This window comes from Odontesthes bonariensis, chromosome 7 (genome assembly GCF_027942865.1).
Source record: "Odontesthes bonariensis isolate fOdoBon6 chromosome 7, fOdoBon6.hap1, whole genome shotgun sequence".
NCBI lineage: Eukaryota > Metazoa > Chordata > Actinopteri > Atheriniformes > Atherinopsidae > Odontesthes > Odontesthes bonariensis.
In genome coordinates this window covers 9,785,007-9,803,431 of record NC_134512.1, presented here as the reverse complement: position 1 = coordinate 9,803,431, position 18,425 = coordinate 9,785,007, and the positions used below count along the sequence as shown (strand labels likewise).

Here is an 18,425-nt window from a genome sequence, read left to right as displayed (position 1 = left end):
ACATGGCAAAACTGAAGTCGAGACAGAAACACAGAACATGTGACAAAAACATAAAATGAAGAACATGACATTAGAATTGTTTAAGAACTACAATTACTGATCCACAAATCAACATTCTTGTTGAATTTTTGAACAACTTGAATTTTGACAAGCTCTAAACAGTGAGTTTTGTAGTTTTCTATGAGATTTCTTTTTCTTTTCCTACGCTGGAAGCTGATGCCAGTATTTTAGAGATAACATTCATCAGTCATATAGACTGTAAATAGACTGTACAATTGGCAGTTTACAGCTTCTTGTCTTCTTGTCATCAGGCTTGGGAGATTGGTGTCTGTCACTGTCACCACATTGCCAACACTTGGGGAAAAAATGAGGTCAGATCAGTTTTAATCTCTACTGAGTGGATTTAGGTTTGAGCGACACAGTTTACGCAGGTCACAAGTCAAGCTAGAAACGTGCTAACTGTTGGACAGCTGTTATATTGTTAGACTTAGACGTGCACTTATTCAACCCGTACATTTGATCAGACTGTCTGTGTGCTGTAATGCTTGTGATATTATCAAGTTATATGTGTGTGTGTGTGTGTGTGTGTGTGTGTGTGTGTGTGTGTGTGTGTGTGTGTGTGTGTGTGTGTGTGTGTGTGTGTGTGTGTTTGGGGGCTGTGTAATACTCATGAGCCCGTCATTGTTTTTGTAATCGTTACTATTTTCTCTTTAATCTTTTATGTGCATATTAAATGGCTGTGTTGAAAGAGTGTTGGCTCTCCCCACAGATGATGCCCTACATTTCACAGACAGGCTAATTAGAGTTTCTGTCTCCAAGGGGAGGTATATTTCTTCTCATTTTCTTAAACAAACACAAAGTCTACTCTAGCTCATGATAAATGCAGCGCACTTGTGTTTCTCTCTCATCCCTTCATCCTCATTTGAACTCCTCTGTTGGTGCTCCTCATACATAAAGTGCTCAGAGCTCCTGCCTCATATGTAGGTTGACTATTGGAGTATTCTCAATTTCTCCAGTTTTCTTCAATTGTTGTCTTTTGTTTTTGCAGAGAGGAGAGTCAAAACTGTCTGTTGCCAGACCAAAAGTGCTGATGACGAGGCCTGTGTGGCGGTGAAAATCGAACAGTCGAAAGGTATGAAGGCTGACCTCTACTCGCCTAACTGTTTCCCTTGTTTTTGTGTTCATATCATACTCGCGTGTTCTGATAAGGTTGTTCATTGTTTTGTAGTTTTTGGTTGTCATTCTAGTGATTTTCTTTTGATCTTTATCTCTTGTGAGGTGTGGTATAACGCAGCCATCTGAGTCTAATAAGATGCAAAGCTTTATTACCAGTCAGTCACCTTCTGATTCACAGCAGGAGGATTACACAAATTAGCATTTAAAATCACAATCATGTTGAATTATACCAAAGTATTTTAGTATTTTCTAGATATGAGCAAATATTGCAAAATGCTCAAGTTACTTAGGAAATCTTTCACCCTAAAGTAAGCTTGTAGGGCAAAGTTGATATGGACAGAAAATATGCAGGATGATGCTCTGAAAAGTACAAAATAAAAATCTTCCCTGTGGCTTCTCCTATGGAGAGGTGTTAAAAAAAACTTCTGGTTTCTGTTCTATTTTTATAACAAACGTGTGTAGATCTGTGTGGCTGGAGCTCTGCTTGTATTTGATAAATGGATGGTTTCCTCTGGTTCCTTGTCTCTTGAATTTTTCCCACTTTCTTTTCTCTGTCATTGAATTCTCTCCTGTAAGCCGTATACCATCTCACTCATCCATCTGGCTTTTTACCTGTATTTCTTCTCTTAGTCCAGCTGCTCGTCATTTTGGTTAATTTTTCCTGCTGGTTTAATTCTTTTTTGGTCTCCTTCTTTTGCCATCATCTCATCATCTATAGTTATGTCACTTTTGTTTCCCTTTTATCACGTTGTCCGGTCAGCCGTGCTCTCAGATCCAAAGCAGACTGGGGTTCTAATCTCACACTGGGACCTTGGATTAGAGAATGAGGCAGGGTTAATCTGAAGAAAGTCTGGGCAGTTGAACGGAAATGGCTAATCCACAATGCGTGCCGGTGACATTCAAACTGCCTCACCCATAGTGCAAGATCGGCGCAATGTATGCCTCGTATACCAGAGTAAAGCCAGACATGGACTGCAGCTACAATTTGTAAATGTGTGTTTGCATGCAGACTGAGTGGGGAAAAAGTAGCACTTAGTCTCTGCATATTAACTTTGACCTATATTAAGAAAAATACTTATTATCTTTGAAAATGTAAACTATCAAATAAACAAGAAAGTACATCTTTTAAGTAACCAGGTTGTCCTTCTGCAGCAGCCTGATTGTGTTTGCTAAAGAATCCAGAATTCTGAATTCAACTGTAGATCCCACTGAGGTCAAATATCCCTCACAGCACTTGCCTGTCAGTAAAGGCAATTTTGGAGGTTAAATTAGGGAATGGAATTCATGCTGGTCCAACTGGTTTACTCGAGGAGCAAGATAGCGCTTGTCATTCCTTCAAACCCTATTCCGCTAGGGCATAACATATGACGCTGAACTTGAAGGTGACAAACAATCTGTTAACTGTGCGCTTGTGCGTGTGAATGACTATGTGTAAGATCAGCACACGCCTTCCATTTTTTTCACTCAGACCAATGAGGTTTGCATAGCTCTTTTTGACATATCACAGTCAGAATTAAGGTTTCCTGTCAGTGTGGGTTCTTATTTTTATTTTTTTAACCAAGTGATAGCTCAAAGTTGCTATATATCAGTGTAGGTCGGCAGTTACTCAAAAGGTGGGCACCATAGGACATGACTATCACAGGCACCATGCAGAGGCAAGAGTTGCAGTTCCCTATGCTGACTTCTGCTAAAGGTACATCTTGTTAATGATCAGAACTAACTTCATTCTTTCGTTTTCATGTAGCTTGATTTTGCTTTTTTTTTGCTTGATGTTTCGGGTTTTTACAGAACAACCATTTTGCATTATTGCATTCATTTATTGTTTATTTTTTTGTTATTGTTTTTCTGGCTTTTCTTTTTGGTTGCTTTAGATATTTTCACAAATATAACAGGAAGATAATTAGATGAAAAGTAGATAAGATCCTGTCGAGCTTCATTTAGACTTTTATTTTGTAGAAAAAGAACTGCTGTGACGTGCCTCGGGCAGCTTTACTGTGCTGATCATTTATCTGGCTGACTGATAAAAGGGACAGACAGAATAAGAAGTGCAGTTCTCTACTTGTGGCCATGTTTCACACCAAACTTCTGCTGTGTTTGTTGCTTAATTTATGGTCGTATTAAAACAAATGAGATTATGAATGAGAGGAGGCCTGAGAACACTTTATTCATTTTGTACTTGCAAGCGACGGGCACATACAGTTGAATTTATTGTGGTATAAATCACATCTTCACATTTGCTGTTTTATTACTGTTAATTTAAACATGTAACAGAGAAATATTGTTCTTCCAGGAGTGACACTTTGCTCTCTCACATGTGCTGATTGTAGATTTGTTGCTTTTTAAATTAGAAATCCGCAGGTCTTCTCAGGTCAGAGTTGCAGAGTAGTATAATGTAGTGGGGCTCTTTACTTTTTAAAAGCCACTTAAAAAAGGGGGAGTGAGAGTGAGGGAGGAGTCCTGCTGTTCTGTAAATCTCCTTGCTGAGCTGATTCTCTCACAGCAGCACTCCCTGGGAAGACTGCATGAAACCTAAACTTAGTTCTCTTCTGGGAGCCACTCACTCTTAAAATCCCAGCACTGTCCTTCGGTGGAGACTGGCTATACATCTGTGTTCCTGTCTGTCTCAAACACCGGGTGAGTTCCTTCCTGAATTAGCTCAATGTTTAAAACCACCATTGTTTTTCGTTAGGATGCTGTATCTCGCTTTCATTGTATCTACTTGTTTTTTTTATTTATAAATCATCCAAAACACACCACCTGATCGTGCTTTGAGAAAGGATAGAACAATCTCACATGGTCTTGTGTCGGCCTTCTCTTTATCTGTTGGTCAGTGTTTCACTGTTTAACTTTCAAAAATCTTTGAGCCTGTATTTGATACATTTTAATGTGGCCAGTGGCTCACTTTAGCTATCCACTGGCTCATAATCCCACATGCTGTGACTGTGAAAGTGCCACCCACACATTCTTCGATATGTCTGCATTTATTATGAAGAAGGAGAATTTGTAAAGAGTCCTCTCAGACATTCCTTGTGATCTGAGAGTCTCGCCCGCTAGTCTGTGGGGCCACAAGGCGAGAAGGCAGAGTCGTTTCAAGCCGATACTCCTCTGCCTGGGGCTGAGCTGCTGGCAGGGTGGGGACACACTGCACCACTCAGACAGGTGTGCCTTTTGTTTTTTCACCTGGCACTTCCATGCGAAAGTATCAGAGCACATTTTGCCAAATAAGGAAGGGAGGCGGGGCAGCAAAAGTCAGACTCATAAAAGACAGTTACGGCAAAGGTGACAATTTATGGGTTTTTTTAGTTAAGCGTCCTGTCGTTCATTGGATGAATTTTTCCATAAAAGTTTTCACAGACTTACATGTACCTATTATTGATTAGGATCTAAGAACTTTGGTTATCAGTTGTTTTTTCACCCTGTGCCATTTTCTTATCAATATTCTAATTTGTCTAGTATTTTAGCGTGTAACCTGCAAAAGCAAAGACATTCACATAATTTGTGTTGCTCATGAGAAAGGACATGTTGTTATGATTCCACATCATAAAATCTTGCCAAAGTACTGCTATGATGGAACCTTTGAATGACCTATCAGTGTATCCTCGATGCTCTCAAAACATCCACAATCCCTTGCACACATAGAAGAGGGTGGAGATGGAAGGTGGATATAGGTTGGCACAAGTATTAAAACCATTTTGGTCTGCTTGTTTTCACTACATTTGTTGCCAGAATTAATTCATTTAAAAATAAACTCATGCGAGTGAAATTGTGCTCTCTATAAAGAAGAAGAAGTCCTCCGAGTCAGTCAAACATTGTGCATGCTGAACATATGGCTCAGAAGTGTGTGGTACATCCCCACAGAGCCAGAAGCCTCACTGCAGTCTGTTTGATTTTAAGGAGGTCAATTTGTTATCATTTATGTACACAAAGAAGTAATTTGATGCCTCACATTTCTTAAACCACTCAAAAAAAACCTCAAAATCACATTAAAATGATTTCAGAAAGTCATTAAGATTCACCAGGATTGCGCAAAATTTTATGGCAGTCAAATTTAAAACTTACTGAAGTATCTGAAGAACAAACTGGGACAAGTTACTGTGCTTGGAACCAAACCAGGCTATTTTAGGCTCAAGTTTGTAATATTCACTATTTTCGGACATTGCTTGTTTTATTGTTGCAGAGAAAGATATTTGTGCTGGACTGGTGCATTCCTTTAGCTTGCCTTACAGGCATGCAGTAAACTTTGATGCACTGTTGTTGTCTGAGAATTAGGACTTTTGTTTTTTGGAAAGGGGTTGGGGTGCCGACTTGAATGCTATTGTACCATACACTGTCCACAGACACACATACATACATACATACATACATACATACATACATACATACATACATACATATGCTGCACTCATATGATTATAGCTCTGTAGCTCACCCACTAAGAAAAAGTGTCTCATGTTGTCGATAAATTTGGATTGTTTCTGTGAAAGCAGAGGGTTGCTGGTTGCTTATCAGCTGTTGCAGTCACTGCTTCCCAACCGCACTGCTTCTGATACTTGACCTTTACAAAAGCATCTCACATGTCTCAGGCCAGCTGTGCAACTTTGAATTTTCTAAGATAGATGCAGGTGCCTTCGAACTCAGTGGAGCTTGTAGTGAAATCAAATTAAGCTTCAAATAAAAAGAGGGGGCAGTTGCTGTGTTTCCAAGTCTCATCATACTGAAACAAAAATCAAGTCGCAGTTTCTCACTTCCTAGATCACACTGAAAGTTTCTCAGTTTTTTTTCCCTTAAAGTTCTCCTTTAGAGGCCCCTCTGCTGCTTTCTTCTGCAATGTGCATGTATCAGCTTCAGAGAGCAGGGCTCCCTTTCTGTCACACAGATGGAGATGGAGAATCAAAGTGTTTCTTCAGCACAGTGGCTGCCTGCCTCTAATTTACTGTATGCAGCGGTCTCCCACTTATTTCAACAGTTTTAATGATAAAACTTTTTTTTTTAAAGTTCATCCTATTTTTACTGTAACAGCTTTAGCTGCGCTTCATTGCCCTAATGATTCAGATAGCAGCTTTAAGATTATTGATCTGATCTTAAGATCTTTTTCTAACAATCGTCAGAGGAATTAGAAGCTTGCAGAGATACACTTGCATCTCTGTTTACATCTCTCTTATCTTGAACGGCATTAATTAGCATACCTGTACAGATAAGTCACTTCAATTGAAAAACCCACAGCGTAGAGCTGATTTACAGCTTGGGCACAGTTTCTCACAACCGTAGGAGACAGAGCCAGGCTGAGGAGAGCAGAGCTCCTACAATCTTCCAGGATAAATACTACATGTAATGTGCAATTTACATGCAAAGACTTTATTTTGGGCCATATATGTATAATGTAATACACAACTTATTGCTGGTTGTTTTCTTATAACCCCTTAATGTGGCTGCAAAGGGAAGACAACCACCTAATCAAGAGTAATTCCTGAGGTAGCCTTCATAATTAATTGGTTATTTTGAGGCCATGTCTAGAAAGTTGGCTCTCCAAAACATAGCGTGGGACCATATCCAGGCAGACAGTTGCTCGAGCTGTTGTCTTTAATTACGGTCAGTCTGTAAAAATAGAAACCGTGACTGTATGATTCTGTGGTCGTTTCTTTCTCTTTTTGTTTCAGGACTGGTGAGATAAAGATCTCTTTGGGAAAAATAAACATGGGGTTCCAAGCACCATTTTGGCACATAGTAACAATTTTTCGTAAACAAAATGCGTCTTGTGGGGCACGCTGTACATGTCTCATGCATACATTTTTTTCTCTAATGCCAGTCGTGGGTCGCAAGTAACCATTATTTTATTCTTATCATATATTTTTGTTTATTACTAACAATTACCAAAATTGCAAGAAAACAGTATAAATGCATCTTGTTAGCAGAAATCTTCAGATAGTCATTCAGCTGTCCAAATCATCAATGTTCATTAATGTTCTATAGCTTAAAAAATTACTTTGATAAATCATTACTTGTCAAATTAGTTGCAGATTTGTTCTCTTAATATTATTTATCCGAAATAGTGTGGTTAGTGTGCATGATGTTCTGAAAGTTCAGATGGTTGATCTATTTTTAGACAGAAGAAGAAGAAGAGACACCAAGAAGTTAAGATCTCTTCTCAGTAATTTATGATACAAGGATGGAAAAAAATGTTTTTACTGAGTGCCAAACAGATGAAGACCATATTAAACTCTCTTCACCACACAGCCTTAATGACTGAAAACAGAATGGACATAAAATATTTTTATATAAAAGTGTAAGCCTTTATACTTTATGTTCCAGACAACTTCAGGTTTAGATTGCACTCTTCCACTGCCTACTTTTTTATTCATAAATATTAGCCAAGTGCATTGATTTCTGCATCCAGCCTATTGATCAGTGCCTTTTGTTGTATAACACACACCTTAAATTGAAACCAGTCCACTTACTAATACTTGGTTGGATAACAACAGCGCATACACACACTTTGGCAAAGTAAATCCATATAAGGGCATTAGCCTTACTAGGCTGCTCCATACAGGCTTGTGGGTGTGTGTGTGTCTGTGTGTGTGTTTGCATGTGCTATGAGGTCAGAGAGAGGTGGATTTAGGCTACTGTAAACACTGTGTCAGTTGCTCCATTAAATCTGTCTGCATGCTCAATCTAAACACTTATGCTGTGCCATCTGTGACCAGCTGGGTGGGAAAAAGTCTCACTGGTGCTCGTCATCAATTGGATCATTAGCAGGATAATCAACCGAAGTGTCTTACACTGGCTGATATTTAGTCTTCAGCTGTTTATCATAATCTTATTCACAGCCATGGCCACGTGGCAGAAATAATTGCCCGCTGCATGGGACACACTCAGGTTTTTCTTTACAAAAAATAGTGACTTGCTGAAATTTTTAGTAATGTAAAAGAAGAGGCATAATGGTTTTTGAAAAATGTGTAATGTATTTGTTTCATTTACCTGTTTTAGCCTGTTGTGGATCGTTGGGGCTGAAGCCATTTGCTGACATTTTGTGAGAAGCAGGGCACACCTTGGATAAGTTGCCAGTATATTGTAGGGTTGTGAAAAAAAAGAAACTGATACAATGAGAACATGCAACTTCCAGCATAGAAATGTTCAGAACCATGAACCTTCTTGCTGTGAGGTTTCGGTGCAAACCACCTCACTACTGTGCCAGCCTAGTGTGTAACCTTAAAAAAAAAAAGACTATATAATCTTGAATAGAATGAATTTGCTAATTTAACATCTTCAACTTGTGTAAACATTCTTTAATTTGCATTATGAATTTACAATGTAATAAACCCAATTATCGTTGGTCAGCACATTTCAACATGGCTGCACAATAGCATGGATTGGAATGTTCTAAAATAATCTGTGTGAAAAAACTGTAGATTATTTGTATGGGCTTCAGATGTGCACTTGCACTATACTCTTCTGAACATTTACTTTTAGCAGTACTTATGATAGTAGTCCTTCGGTGAGGTGCAAATGCATGAGTTGTGCAAAAAAAATGACCAGAAATCAATTGCTTTGTAACACTACAAGCAGAACAGTCGCCATGTTCAATATGCCACAATGTGGTAAAAAGATTGAACTGTCAGGAATCAGAACAATCTCTCATTTTTTGATAAAAGATAAAAGCTTCACCCATGTCTCATTGTCTCTGAGCAGCCACTGCAAAGATATTCATAATGTATCGTATTATGTGCTACTGTGAAGGTCATTGGTAACAATAATGCTAAAATACCTATATAATGTTGACAGTGTGTAATCTGTAACCATCTGTTTCTTCACTCTCAAATCTATGTGTGAGAAAAATTAATAGATTTAGATTTTTTTATGGATCTCGTACTAATAGGCATACTTTTCCGCTTTCTCTCTGTGTCCTTCAGCTCTAGGCAGCAGCCCAGCGGGCAAACACAGCAACACACCCACTGTGCAGGAGTGTCTGACTCGGGCAGTCGGAGGGACAGCTGACAAGAGCAGGGGAGGGGTCAATGGAAGAGTACCTGGCGGCAGGTCTTGGCTGCAAAGTAAACCTCAAGGTACGTAATAACAGGTCCTGGGATACAGCCTAAACCTTTCGAAAAAGATTATATGCTAAATAGGTGAGCAGTGCCTAAGGATTTATAGTCCCCTATATTTCTGTGTTCATGTAAGCTGTCTTGGAATCAGTAAACCGGAAGATCAGTGAACCTCTTTTATTTCAGCTGAGTTAATCATTGTACACAGATAAGAATGATCACAGTGCCCCATTCTCTCTGCTGCTCTAAGTCAAACAGGAAATTCAATCACTAACTTGTGATATGTGGAAAAAGAAGTAAACATCTCAGTTACTCCATACTGAGTTTGGCTTGTTGTTTTTTGCATATTGGATGTTAAAGGTTCTTAACAGTGGTGTCACTTGAGATAGCTTATGCTGCCCCCTTCAGCTCCAAATTGAAGCTGCGGTGACATATATCTCCATATGAAACTCAACAAGGCTTTCATCGGAATTCAAAGATATTTGCTCTCCATCTGTCTTCTCTTCAGTGCCTCCAAAGCCAGTGCACCTCCACAGTCCAGTGACACCAATCTCATCCCCACTGGGCCTCATCCAGAAATCACCACTCAGACCCGGCATGGAGGACAGAGGAGGAAAAATGGGGGCTGTGACCCGAGAGAGAAACAGGGAAAAAAACTCCAAAGTGTCAGACCTGATCAGCCGCTTTGAGGAGAACAGGTACTGGCTTTAGGCTATGGAATTATCTCTGGTGGTGTGCTTTTTTTTTTTCTTCTCTTGTGTCCAAAGAAATAATGAAAATGAATGGAAAGTATATGGTGTTAAGAAATAATTAGTTCTGAGTTATGATGTGACTGAATGATTTCTGCAGGAATTAGCAAGGTTTTTTTTTTTTTTTTGCAATCATTTTTGGATATTCAGCTGATTGAAAATTTTATCACAGTCTGTGGCTGACACAGTAATTTCTCTCATGACTAAGCGGTTGTGGTTGAATAATTCCATCTTCCATCACTTCAGGGCTTTTGTCATAAAACATCCTCAATGAGGCTGTTGTAATCAAAGTGACGGAAAAGATCTGCTTTCCTAACATTGTGTACTGGCTATATCTTCGATGAAAAGCAGAAGTATCTCGATTAAAGTCCTCAGCCCTGACTTGTTGATTGTACCTTATTCGTGAGAGCTTGAAAGAGAGCCGGTGGAGATTAGTCAGTGCCTGACAAGCCAAGCGTCAGCAAGGGGATGAAAGAAGATTTGTACAGGCGAGGGGAAACACAGTTCCTCATTCAGTTGTGGGACAGGACTCACTGGTGGGAGATGAAACCCAGGAGAGTGAGGTAGGATCTCTCTGAGTCACTTCACAAATGAAATTTTCTGGCTTTGATATTGTTCCCTCAGTGTTACATGGTGGCTCAAGTTTTCTGTTGGTTTTTAAAGTGAATGGCAGCTTTTCTACTTCTTATGTGGCATAAAATGACGATTATGCACAGCTTACCTAAGCTAACCTGAGTATATCCTCCTTACTTGGGCATTGTGTTTTGTCACAACTTATGGAAGTTTAGATTATAGCTGGAGCCAAGTCTCTTTTAAAGAGGCCCACATTAAAAGTGTTGAGAGGCACAACAATGGTGCCCTTGTCCCAACTACTCGTACAGTTGCTCAAACTGCAAAAGCAGCAGTCCACTAATATTTCACATGTTGTCTTAATTCTGTGGCCGTCGCATTTCCAGCTCCTCTCTGCATTGGATGTCTGAAAACAGAATTGCAAAATCTAAGAAAAATTCCAAGCTTTCTCCACACCTTTCATGTAATTTTCAAGTGTGAAATGAGGTTAATCTCTGCAATCTGATGCATCTTTCTCATTCAGACTCTGCTGGGCTGTGGGAATTACAACTCTAGTGGCGCTGGAACAGAACGAAGGGAAAGACCCACAGCTTCTGAGAGAAGAATTAGCCTACTAATATACTAATCTGATTCACATGGCACTTGGCTGCCTTTAAGGCACCTACATAGCCGTGATAGAAGGGAAGCTGCTCCATATTCTTATCTAGTTCAGCTTGTTTTTGAATGCGGTCATGCACTGGAACACCTACTTGTGTGCAAAGAGGAACGAGTTTGTGCTCCTGCAAAGTGTGTGCTTTTCTGATTATAGATTTGTGTCTCTCATTGGCTAATAACAGTATCAGTCGGTCTTCCGCTGAGAGGTGAAAATATATTGTTATATTATACAATTCATTCAAACTATAATATACAATTCAGGTGGCTAACAGCCCAGAACTGATTCATCAGCAGAGAGCTTCACCAGACTGTTGTTCCTCTATTTATATACACTTCCTGTTTCTTCTGGGCAGTTGAGCTCATTGCAACAGAGAACGTCTCTTGTATCAGTAAAGGTTTGAAAACAGATAAAGAAGTAGCTAGACATGCACTTCGAATATAAGTGCAGTCGATTGTATTTGCTGCCAGTTTTTCAACAGAGCGGATTTCAGCTAAACTGAAATGACATACAGTGGCTTCAGTTGCTGCTTGTTACTAATACAGGAGGTCCGGAGAGTCACTCACAGGGGGAAACAGCTACACCGAATGCTGGTACAGGATGTAGGGCAGCTGAATTGTGATATTGTGCGTGCTAATGTGCTTGTTTTTGTGTTTATCTGGCTTCTATTCTTTGGCTGTGTTTTAAATTGTTTCATGCAAACTGTTTAAGTATTTCATTCATGTCACAGCAAAGAGAAAGAGAACCTACAATGCGGCCTATATAAAGCAAGCTCTCTGTGTGTTAAAGTAGGACAGCATGTACCTCTTGGGAGTACTAATTTTCCTCCTGTCCTCTTCATCACTTTTCCTCCATTCTTTGCTCACACCTTCTGTTACAGCAGCGTCACAGGATGACAAGAAGTTTGTGCATCTCCTCTGCTTTATTTTTAACTCTCACACTTGCATGGAAAAATCCTCTGCTCTGCTCACCGCTGTGCCCCACGCTCTCTGACAACATGCCATCTTGAGTAGCTAGAGAACAGCCTCCTGTAATCTTTGTTTCTTCTACTCTTTTTCTTTTAAGTTTTGTTTAAGGGGAACGGTCTTAGTTAGCTCTTTCTGTGCTCTTGCTGAGCTGACAGACTTCCTCCTTTGCCTTTTCCTCTCTTCCTCCAGCAACTCAGAGAACAAGAGAGACAACTCGCCGCTCAGACATATCAACAAGGCTCCCAACTGCAGCCCGGTTCAGCGTGCCTTCCAGAAAATGGAGGTCAGCAGAACTCAGGAGAACCACTCCTCTGTAGCTGCCCCAACACAGGATGCCCAGAAACCAGCAGCTAACGGGGTGCTAGTGCAGATGGAGCAGAGCAAAGAGAAGGAGGAGAGTGAGAAGAAATCTCTTGACAGTACGAGGAAAGAGACTGGCGACCTGGTGAATGGAGATATGGGAAGTGCAGAACAGAATGATGATCATTCACCTTCAAATGCAGACAGAACTGATTCAGAGAGCAACATTGAGAATGAGGACAGTGGGACTAAAACAGAAAGCGAGCAAAGGAGTGAAGAAGGGAGCACAGACAATAAGGTATGGACATCACTACTGATTGATTTTTCACATTCATATTGTTTCCCTGCACCCACTTGCAATGTATTTTTTTCCTCACATTTGACATAATCAGAGCAAATAGAGCTGGTTTTGGCTCTGACTCTTTGGTTTCTGTTAGACTAACAACATGTGTTTATTGATTTTTCTCAGCTTTCAGTACAATTAAATACTCAAACTTACATTGTTAGGATCGAGTGACACAGAAGAAGTTTGTGTGTGTCTCACACGGGTTATTTTGTGTTAAGCCTGAACAGATGTCGAACATTTGAGCAGCTGAGTTTGTGCCCTAGCAACAAACCCCCATGAGAAACCATGGTGCCGGCTGTTGTCTACAGATTAAAAATATTTCAGGTTGAGATCCGTCTCTGTTTTGTCAGGGACGAAAAAAAACTCTGCAGCAACTCTGCAGTCAATGGTATGAAAGAGGAAAAGCCTAAAGTAAAGCCAGAGATTGTAGTGCTCCAAAAATGTACCTTTTCAAGCCCCACAGTGAATACATAGCATTTTTAGGGTTGTATTTTTGAAGACCACGTTATGTCTGAAAATAACTTTGGTGATGAGCTATTCTTCTTTGGGCTTAGAGATATTACATTTCCTTTTGTAGAATCTAGAAGCATCATCTAGTAAGGTATTTCATTGATTCATAATGATTAACTTTGAGTGGCTCTCTTTCAACTACCTGGATTTATAAGCAGATCACGTTTGTAGGTTTAAAATGACCTTAAGCTAACATTCAATACAATGCAGCTCCTCTTTTCTGTATCGTGGTACAAACAACTTCTTAAGTACACCATGTCTCCCTTTGTAAAGCTTGAATCATTTAGATAAAAGCACCAAGAAAACCACAACACCAATAAAACATAACAACGAAAAGTATACAAGTGCATTACACAACCACCAGTAACAACACAGCGTTCTACTTTCAGATGAAACTATCTCTTGGTCAGTTTTAATAGAAGCTGCTAACATAGCTACAGAAGTCTGCAAAAATAGACTGTTCTAACATATCAATGATGACAATCAGGTTCAGCTATTGCTGATGCTGCTTTACCTTCAGGGCTCACTGAGATACTTAATAAGACTGTTATTATTAATTCTTCATGCACTTTTCATAGTGTGACAGGCCAAAGTGTCTCCACTTTAAAGAATAAAATGTGCTCTTCGAGCAAATGGTCTCCAAGAATTGTCAGATTATATACAACATGACGATTAATATTCATGCATTGATAAGTTATGTAAGCAGCATTTTACTGTAAAGTCTGTTTGAGATGGAGCTGGTTTAAACTACTTCAGGAGAATGCTGCTGCGTGTAGTTGAGCATCTTACTAATGAATCTGAGGGGAATTTCATGTGGCAGGCACTGCCATAGCCACTGGTATCAGTGGTTAAAAAAATATATTTTTGGAGCCGTGCACCAGTCTCTTTCTTTTGGGTAGAAATGTGTAGAAAAGTGACTGTGACAAAGAGGCTATTTTTATTTTAGAGAGTATTTTAGTCCTGTGTGACCCAGTCATGAGGTCACCTCTTGTTCATTGGGTCACAGCTGAAATGTGAGCGTTCATGTCACATTTCAGGGATTTGGAAAGAAAAAAGAACAATATTCTGACAACAATATGTACAATATTATATAAAATTACATACAATTATATATACAATTATTGTTATTATTATAGGTGAAATATATACCATAATACTGCTTGATCCTAAAAGATCTTTATAATCGTGTCAAGTCACAAATAAACACAAATCAGAAAGGTTTGTAAATACTGCTTAAAGTATTTAAGTAGCACACTGTATTTAATAAGCATATGGATATTTTTGTGTGTAAAATCCTAATCTGAAAAGTAAAAAGTAAGAACTAAGAGAACTAAAGAAAAGTACTGAAATGTAATATGTACCTCAAAGATGTATGTACCTTAAAACTGAAATACTCATGCAAACTACCCCAGATGACTGCTTAAGCAAAACTTGAGTAAATGTACTTCTTTCCATTGCTGTTAATCCAAGACGTTCTCTGTTCAACAGTGCTCATTTCAAAACAAATTTAGTTGCAGTCTTGTTGTTTTCTTAAAGTTCTTCTAACATACAAAATGTGGAGGCTAGCATGTGAAAAGTCATGTTCAACTCACCAGAGGATTATCAACATTCTGATTGTATTGACGAATGAATTATGAGGAAGTTATAGGCTGATTGCTCTCAGGTCACTCAGACTAGTACTTAAGAGGACGATAACGCTTCATTGTGCCCATGCAAAGCAGGAAATACTGCACTTTAATGGTCACGTGCTTGTAAAATGTCACAGTATGCAACACACACATGCAACATAAATGGCTTTTCACCTGAAGCTTGCTTTTACAGGGCTGTGTCTTTGTAGATCTTGGTGTAATTTCCCTTCTTCCATATTTTCATTTCCTGTTCTGAGAGCTCCCGCCCCCACTTCACCGCAGCCCAACCCACTCTCAGTCTAGTGTAAATAACACACTCCAGGGTTACACGACACGATGTTGTGCATAGCTACATTTAACACAAGACTGACCTCAAACAGCTGATGAGTCACTGAGGAGTTGAACTAACATCAATGCAGCAAGTCTTTGCAAGAAAATGTTTTGTAGTTAGATTTCAGTCAAACAGGAACTTGGAAGTTGCATTTTCCAATGACAAAGATGTGAAAATAGAGTTGTACGGCAATGGTGCTCAACATTTCCTCACTTCTCCATTAAATGCATAATGAGGCCCCTTTAACCCAGATAAAACAATACCATTTAAAGAGGAGTATCAGACTGAAACCATCATAAAGCTGCCTACAAACTGTGCAGCTGTATCTGATTGTTTTGTGTAGCAGAATAAGATCACTATCACACTTCACTAATGCAGTTATCAGAAATGATTCAGTTGATTTTCATTTATTTTTTTTATTCACATAGGGTCAAGACCTTACTGCGTTATTGAGAGGTTACTAAAGTTTTTGCCCCAAAACCCATGTAAATATTCCCATTACTGTCACCTCTCTTTTCAGGAGACAAATGAGCAGAAGCTGTTTAAAATCGCCAGTGAGCTCTTGCACACAGAGAAGGCCTATGTAACTCGACTTAACCTGCTGGACCAGGTGAGGAACTAAGTAAAATTTATCTCACTTCTGTTTTCTGACTAATCAATGTGCATTTTACACCTCACGGTAAGAAAACCTAAATTCACCAAAAATGCACACGGCTTTCCAGGTATTCTGTGCTAAACTAATGGAGGAGGCCAATAAAGGAACTTTCCCTGTTGATGTGGTGAAGAACATCTTCTCCAACATCTCATCCATCAACGCCTTTCACAGCCAGTTTCTGCTTCCAGATCTGGAGAAACGAATGGGGGAATGGTGAGCTTCAGCTGAAACATAAATGTTGTAGGATTCTTCAACAAACTTACCCCGCTCAGACGTATGCTGCCAAGGCTGCTGTAACTGTTGCTGATTAATTAGGTTCAAATGATCAATTTTGGACCTGCAAGAACAAAAGCACAGACACAAATGTGCATGTTTAAGTACAATAAAAATAAACTGTACATCAAGTGTAAACATTAAAAGCTTTTTTTGCCTGAAAACAGAGGCTATACTCACATGTATAAGTGATTATATTAAGGTTTCCTTGTCACTTGATCCATCAATAATCGGTCATAATCTTTTCTTTCCTACAGGGCGTCCACACCTCGCATCGGTGACATCCTGCAGAAACTCACACCTTTCCTCAAAATGTACGCTGAGTATGTGAAGAATTTCGACAAGGCCATGGAGCTGCTCAAACAGTGGACAGACCGTTCTCCTCAGTTCAAGGCGTTAATCCAGGAGATACAGGTACAAACTGTGAAGTAGAATCTGGCCTAGAAAAGGCCTTGTACTATAAGCACTGCTGTTGTTTGTAAGCTATCTTGTTGGATGGAGAGTGGACATGAGCATGTCTCTCTGAGCTTAAGATTAGAAATAGGATTCAAAGACATATGATATGATATGGTATGAACAGCTTTAGTGTTAAAGGAAAAAGTTAAGCTTTCTGTTTATATCCTGCCAGAGTCAAGAGGTCTGTGGCTCTCTGACGCTTCAGCATCACATGTTGGAGCCGGTGCAGAGAGTCCCTCGATACGAGATGCTGCTCAAAGACTACCTGAAGAAGCTGCCTCAGGACGACTCTGACCGAAGAGATGCAGAAAGTAAGTGAAAATAATACCGTGAGGTGGAATTTTTATTCCCCTTAAGTTATGTTTTAATGGGTACTGTCTGTTTTTTTTTTGTTTTATTTAACTGTAAAAATCTTTCTTTTTTACAGAATCATTAGAAATTATTGCTACAGCAGCTACTCACTCCAACAGTGCCATAAGAAAATCTGTAAGTAGAGATGCTAATTCCCTGTTACAGAATCTCTACAACATTCTCACATCTATCTAAGAAAAAAATCTCCCTAACTCATCTAGGAGAATCTCAAGAAATTGATGGAGATATACGAGATGCTGGGCGAAGAGGAGGACATTGTTAATCCCTCTAATGAGTTCATCAAAGAGGGCCACATTCTGAAGCTGGCTGCCAGGAACACCTCGGCGATGGAGAGATACCTTTTCCTGGTGAGAAAAACTGTCAAGCTTGCAAACATCCCCCCATTTAATGAAGGGCACTGCAGGGAAATGTGGTGAGGAGGGAGAGACTTTGTGTGCACCAGTCAGTGGAAACAAGTGAATTATTTCAGGCTGGGAACACCTCTGTGTGAGGATGCAAGTGGGTCACATGCAGGAGTCTCTCAATTACTGACATTGCCTCATGATGTGATTATGTTTGGGTTGTTCTTTATTAGCTGCACGCAGAATGTTTCCCATCTGTGTAATTGATGTTACCTGCAGAGTTTAATGCAGCCTTTGGGAGGAAGAAATGTCGGAGATTGGACTACAATTATGCTGATCCATTCATCTCACTTAGTTTTGCATGTTTCTGTTTCTGCCAGTTCAACAACATGCTGTTATACTGCGTCCCAAAATTCAGCCTGGGCGGACCTAAGTATACAGTGAGGAGGCGAATAGGGATCGACGGCATGAAGGTCCTGGAAACGACCAATGATGACTACCCTCACACTTTCCAAGTGTCAGGCAAGGAGAGGACATTGGAACTCCAGGCCAGGTATTCTATTATAGGTTTGACAGATATCGTGAAATTTCACGAGGTTTAATTGCAAAACATCTCATCTTATTCCACATTAATGTGTTTTGAAATCATGTAAATCTTTAAATAGGTGCTGGGAGCTGTGCTGCCTTGGTTTCTCTTATTGTTTGCAAAGGAACAGTGAATGTTATTCTGCTTTTTTCGCTGTTTTTAAAGCTTTTTCTGTCTTTTCTTCATCTTCAGCTCAGAGCAAGACAAGGCAGGCTGGATCAAGGTACTCGCCGTACAATCCTGTAATATCCCTTGTTTATTTTTTTGTGTTTGAAGCTAAGTCAAAGACACTCACTTTTGATGCTGTTCTTATTCTTTCTTAGGCTTTCCGGGAGACCATAGAGATCTTCCAGCAAAAGAATGAGTCATTCAAGAATGCTCAGAAGGACGTGGAGGAAGTGTCGGTCGGTGTCACATCAAAACTCTACACAGTTAAATACTGTCAGCACACGTGTGCATTGTCATATTAAGGG

The 18,425-nt window shown here is 39.6% G+C and overlaps 1 protein-coding gene across 4 annotated transcripts in view; it reads left to right on the top strand.

The window, feature by feature from the left end:
* fgd4a (FYVE, RhoGEF and PH domain containing 4a) overlaps positions 1–18,425 on the top strand; it is a 60,128-nt gene that overhangs the window by 37,687 nt on the left and 4,016 nt on the right. For 3 of the 4 annotated variants that reach the window (XM_075469385.1, XM_075469384.1, XM_075469386.1), the window contains exons 2-14: positions 1,049–1,132; positions 9,084–9,236; positions 9,724–9,913; positions 12,344–12,752; positions 15,790–15,879; positions 15,992–16,137; positions 16,455–16,611; positions 16,826–16,964; positions 17,081–17,139; positions 17,226–17,372; positions 17,747–17,919; positions 18,145–18,175; positions 18,276–18,356. In XM_075469385.1, coding sequence (XP_075325500.1) covers positions 1,049–1,132; positions 9,084–9,236; positions 9,724–9,913; positions 12,344–12,752; positions 15,790–15,879; positions 15,992–16,137; positions 16,455–16,611; positions 16,826–16,964; positions 17,081–17,139; positions 17,226–17,372; positions 17,747–17,919; positions 18,145–18,175; positions 18,276–18,356 — 1,859 coding nt within the window. Of the gene's footprint in view, positions 1–1,048; positions 1,133–9,083; positions 9,237–9,723; positions 9,914–11,556; positions 11,780–12,343; positions 12,753–15,789; positions 15,880–15,991; positions 16,138–16,454; positions 16,612–16,825; positions 16,965–17,080; positions 17,140–17,225; positions 17,373–17,746; positions 17,920–18,144; positions 18,176–18,275; positions 18,357–18,425 lie in introns of those variants that run through there. The other variant, XM_075469387.1, reaches the window with a different exon arrangement.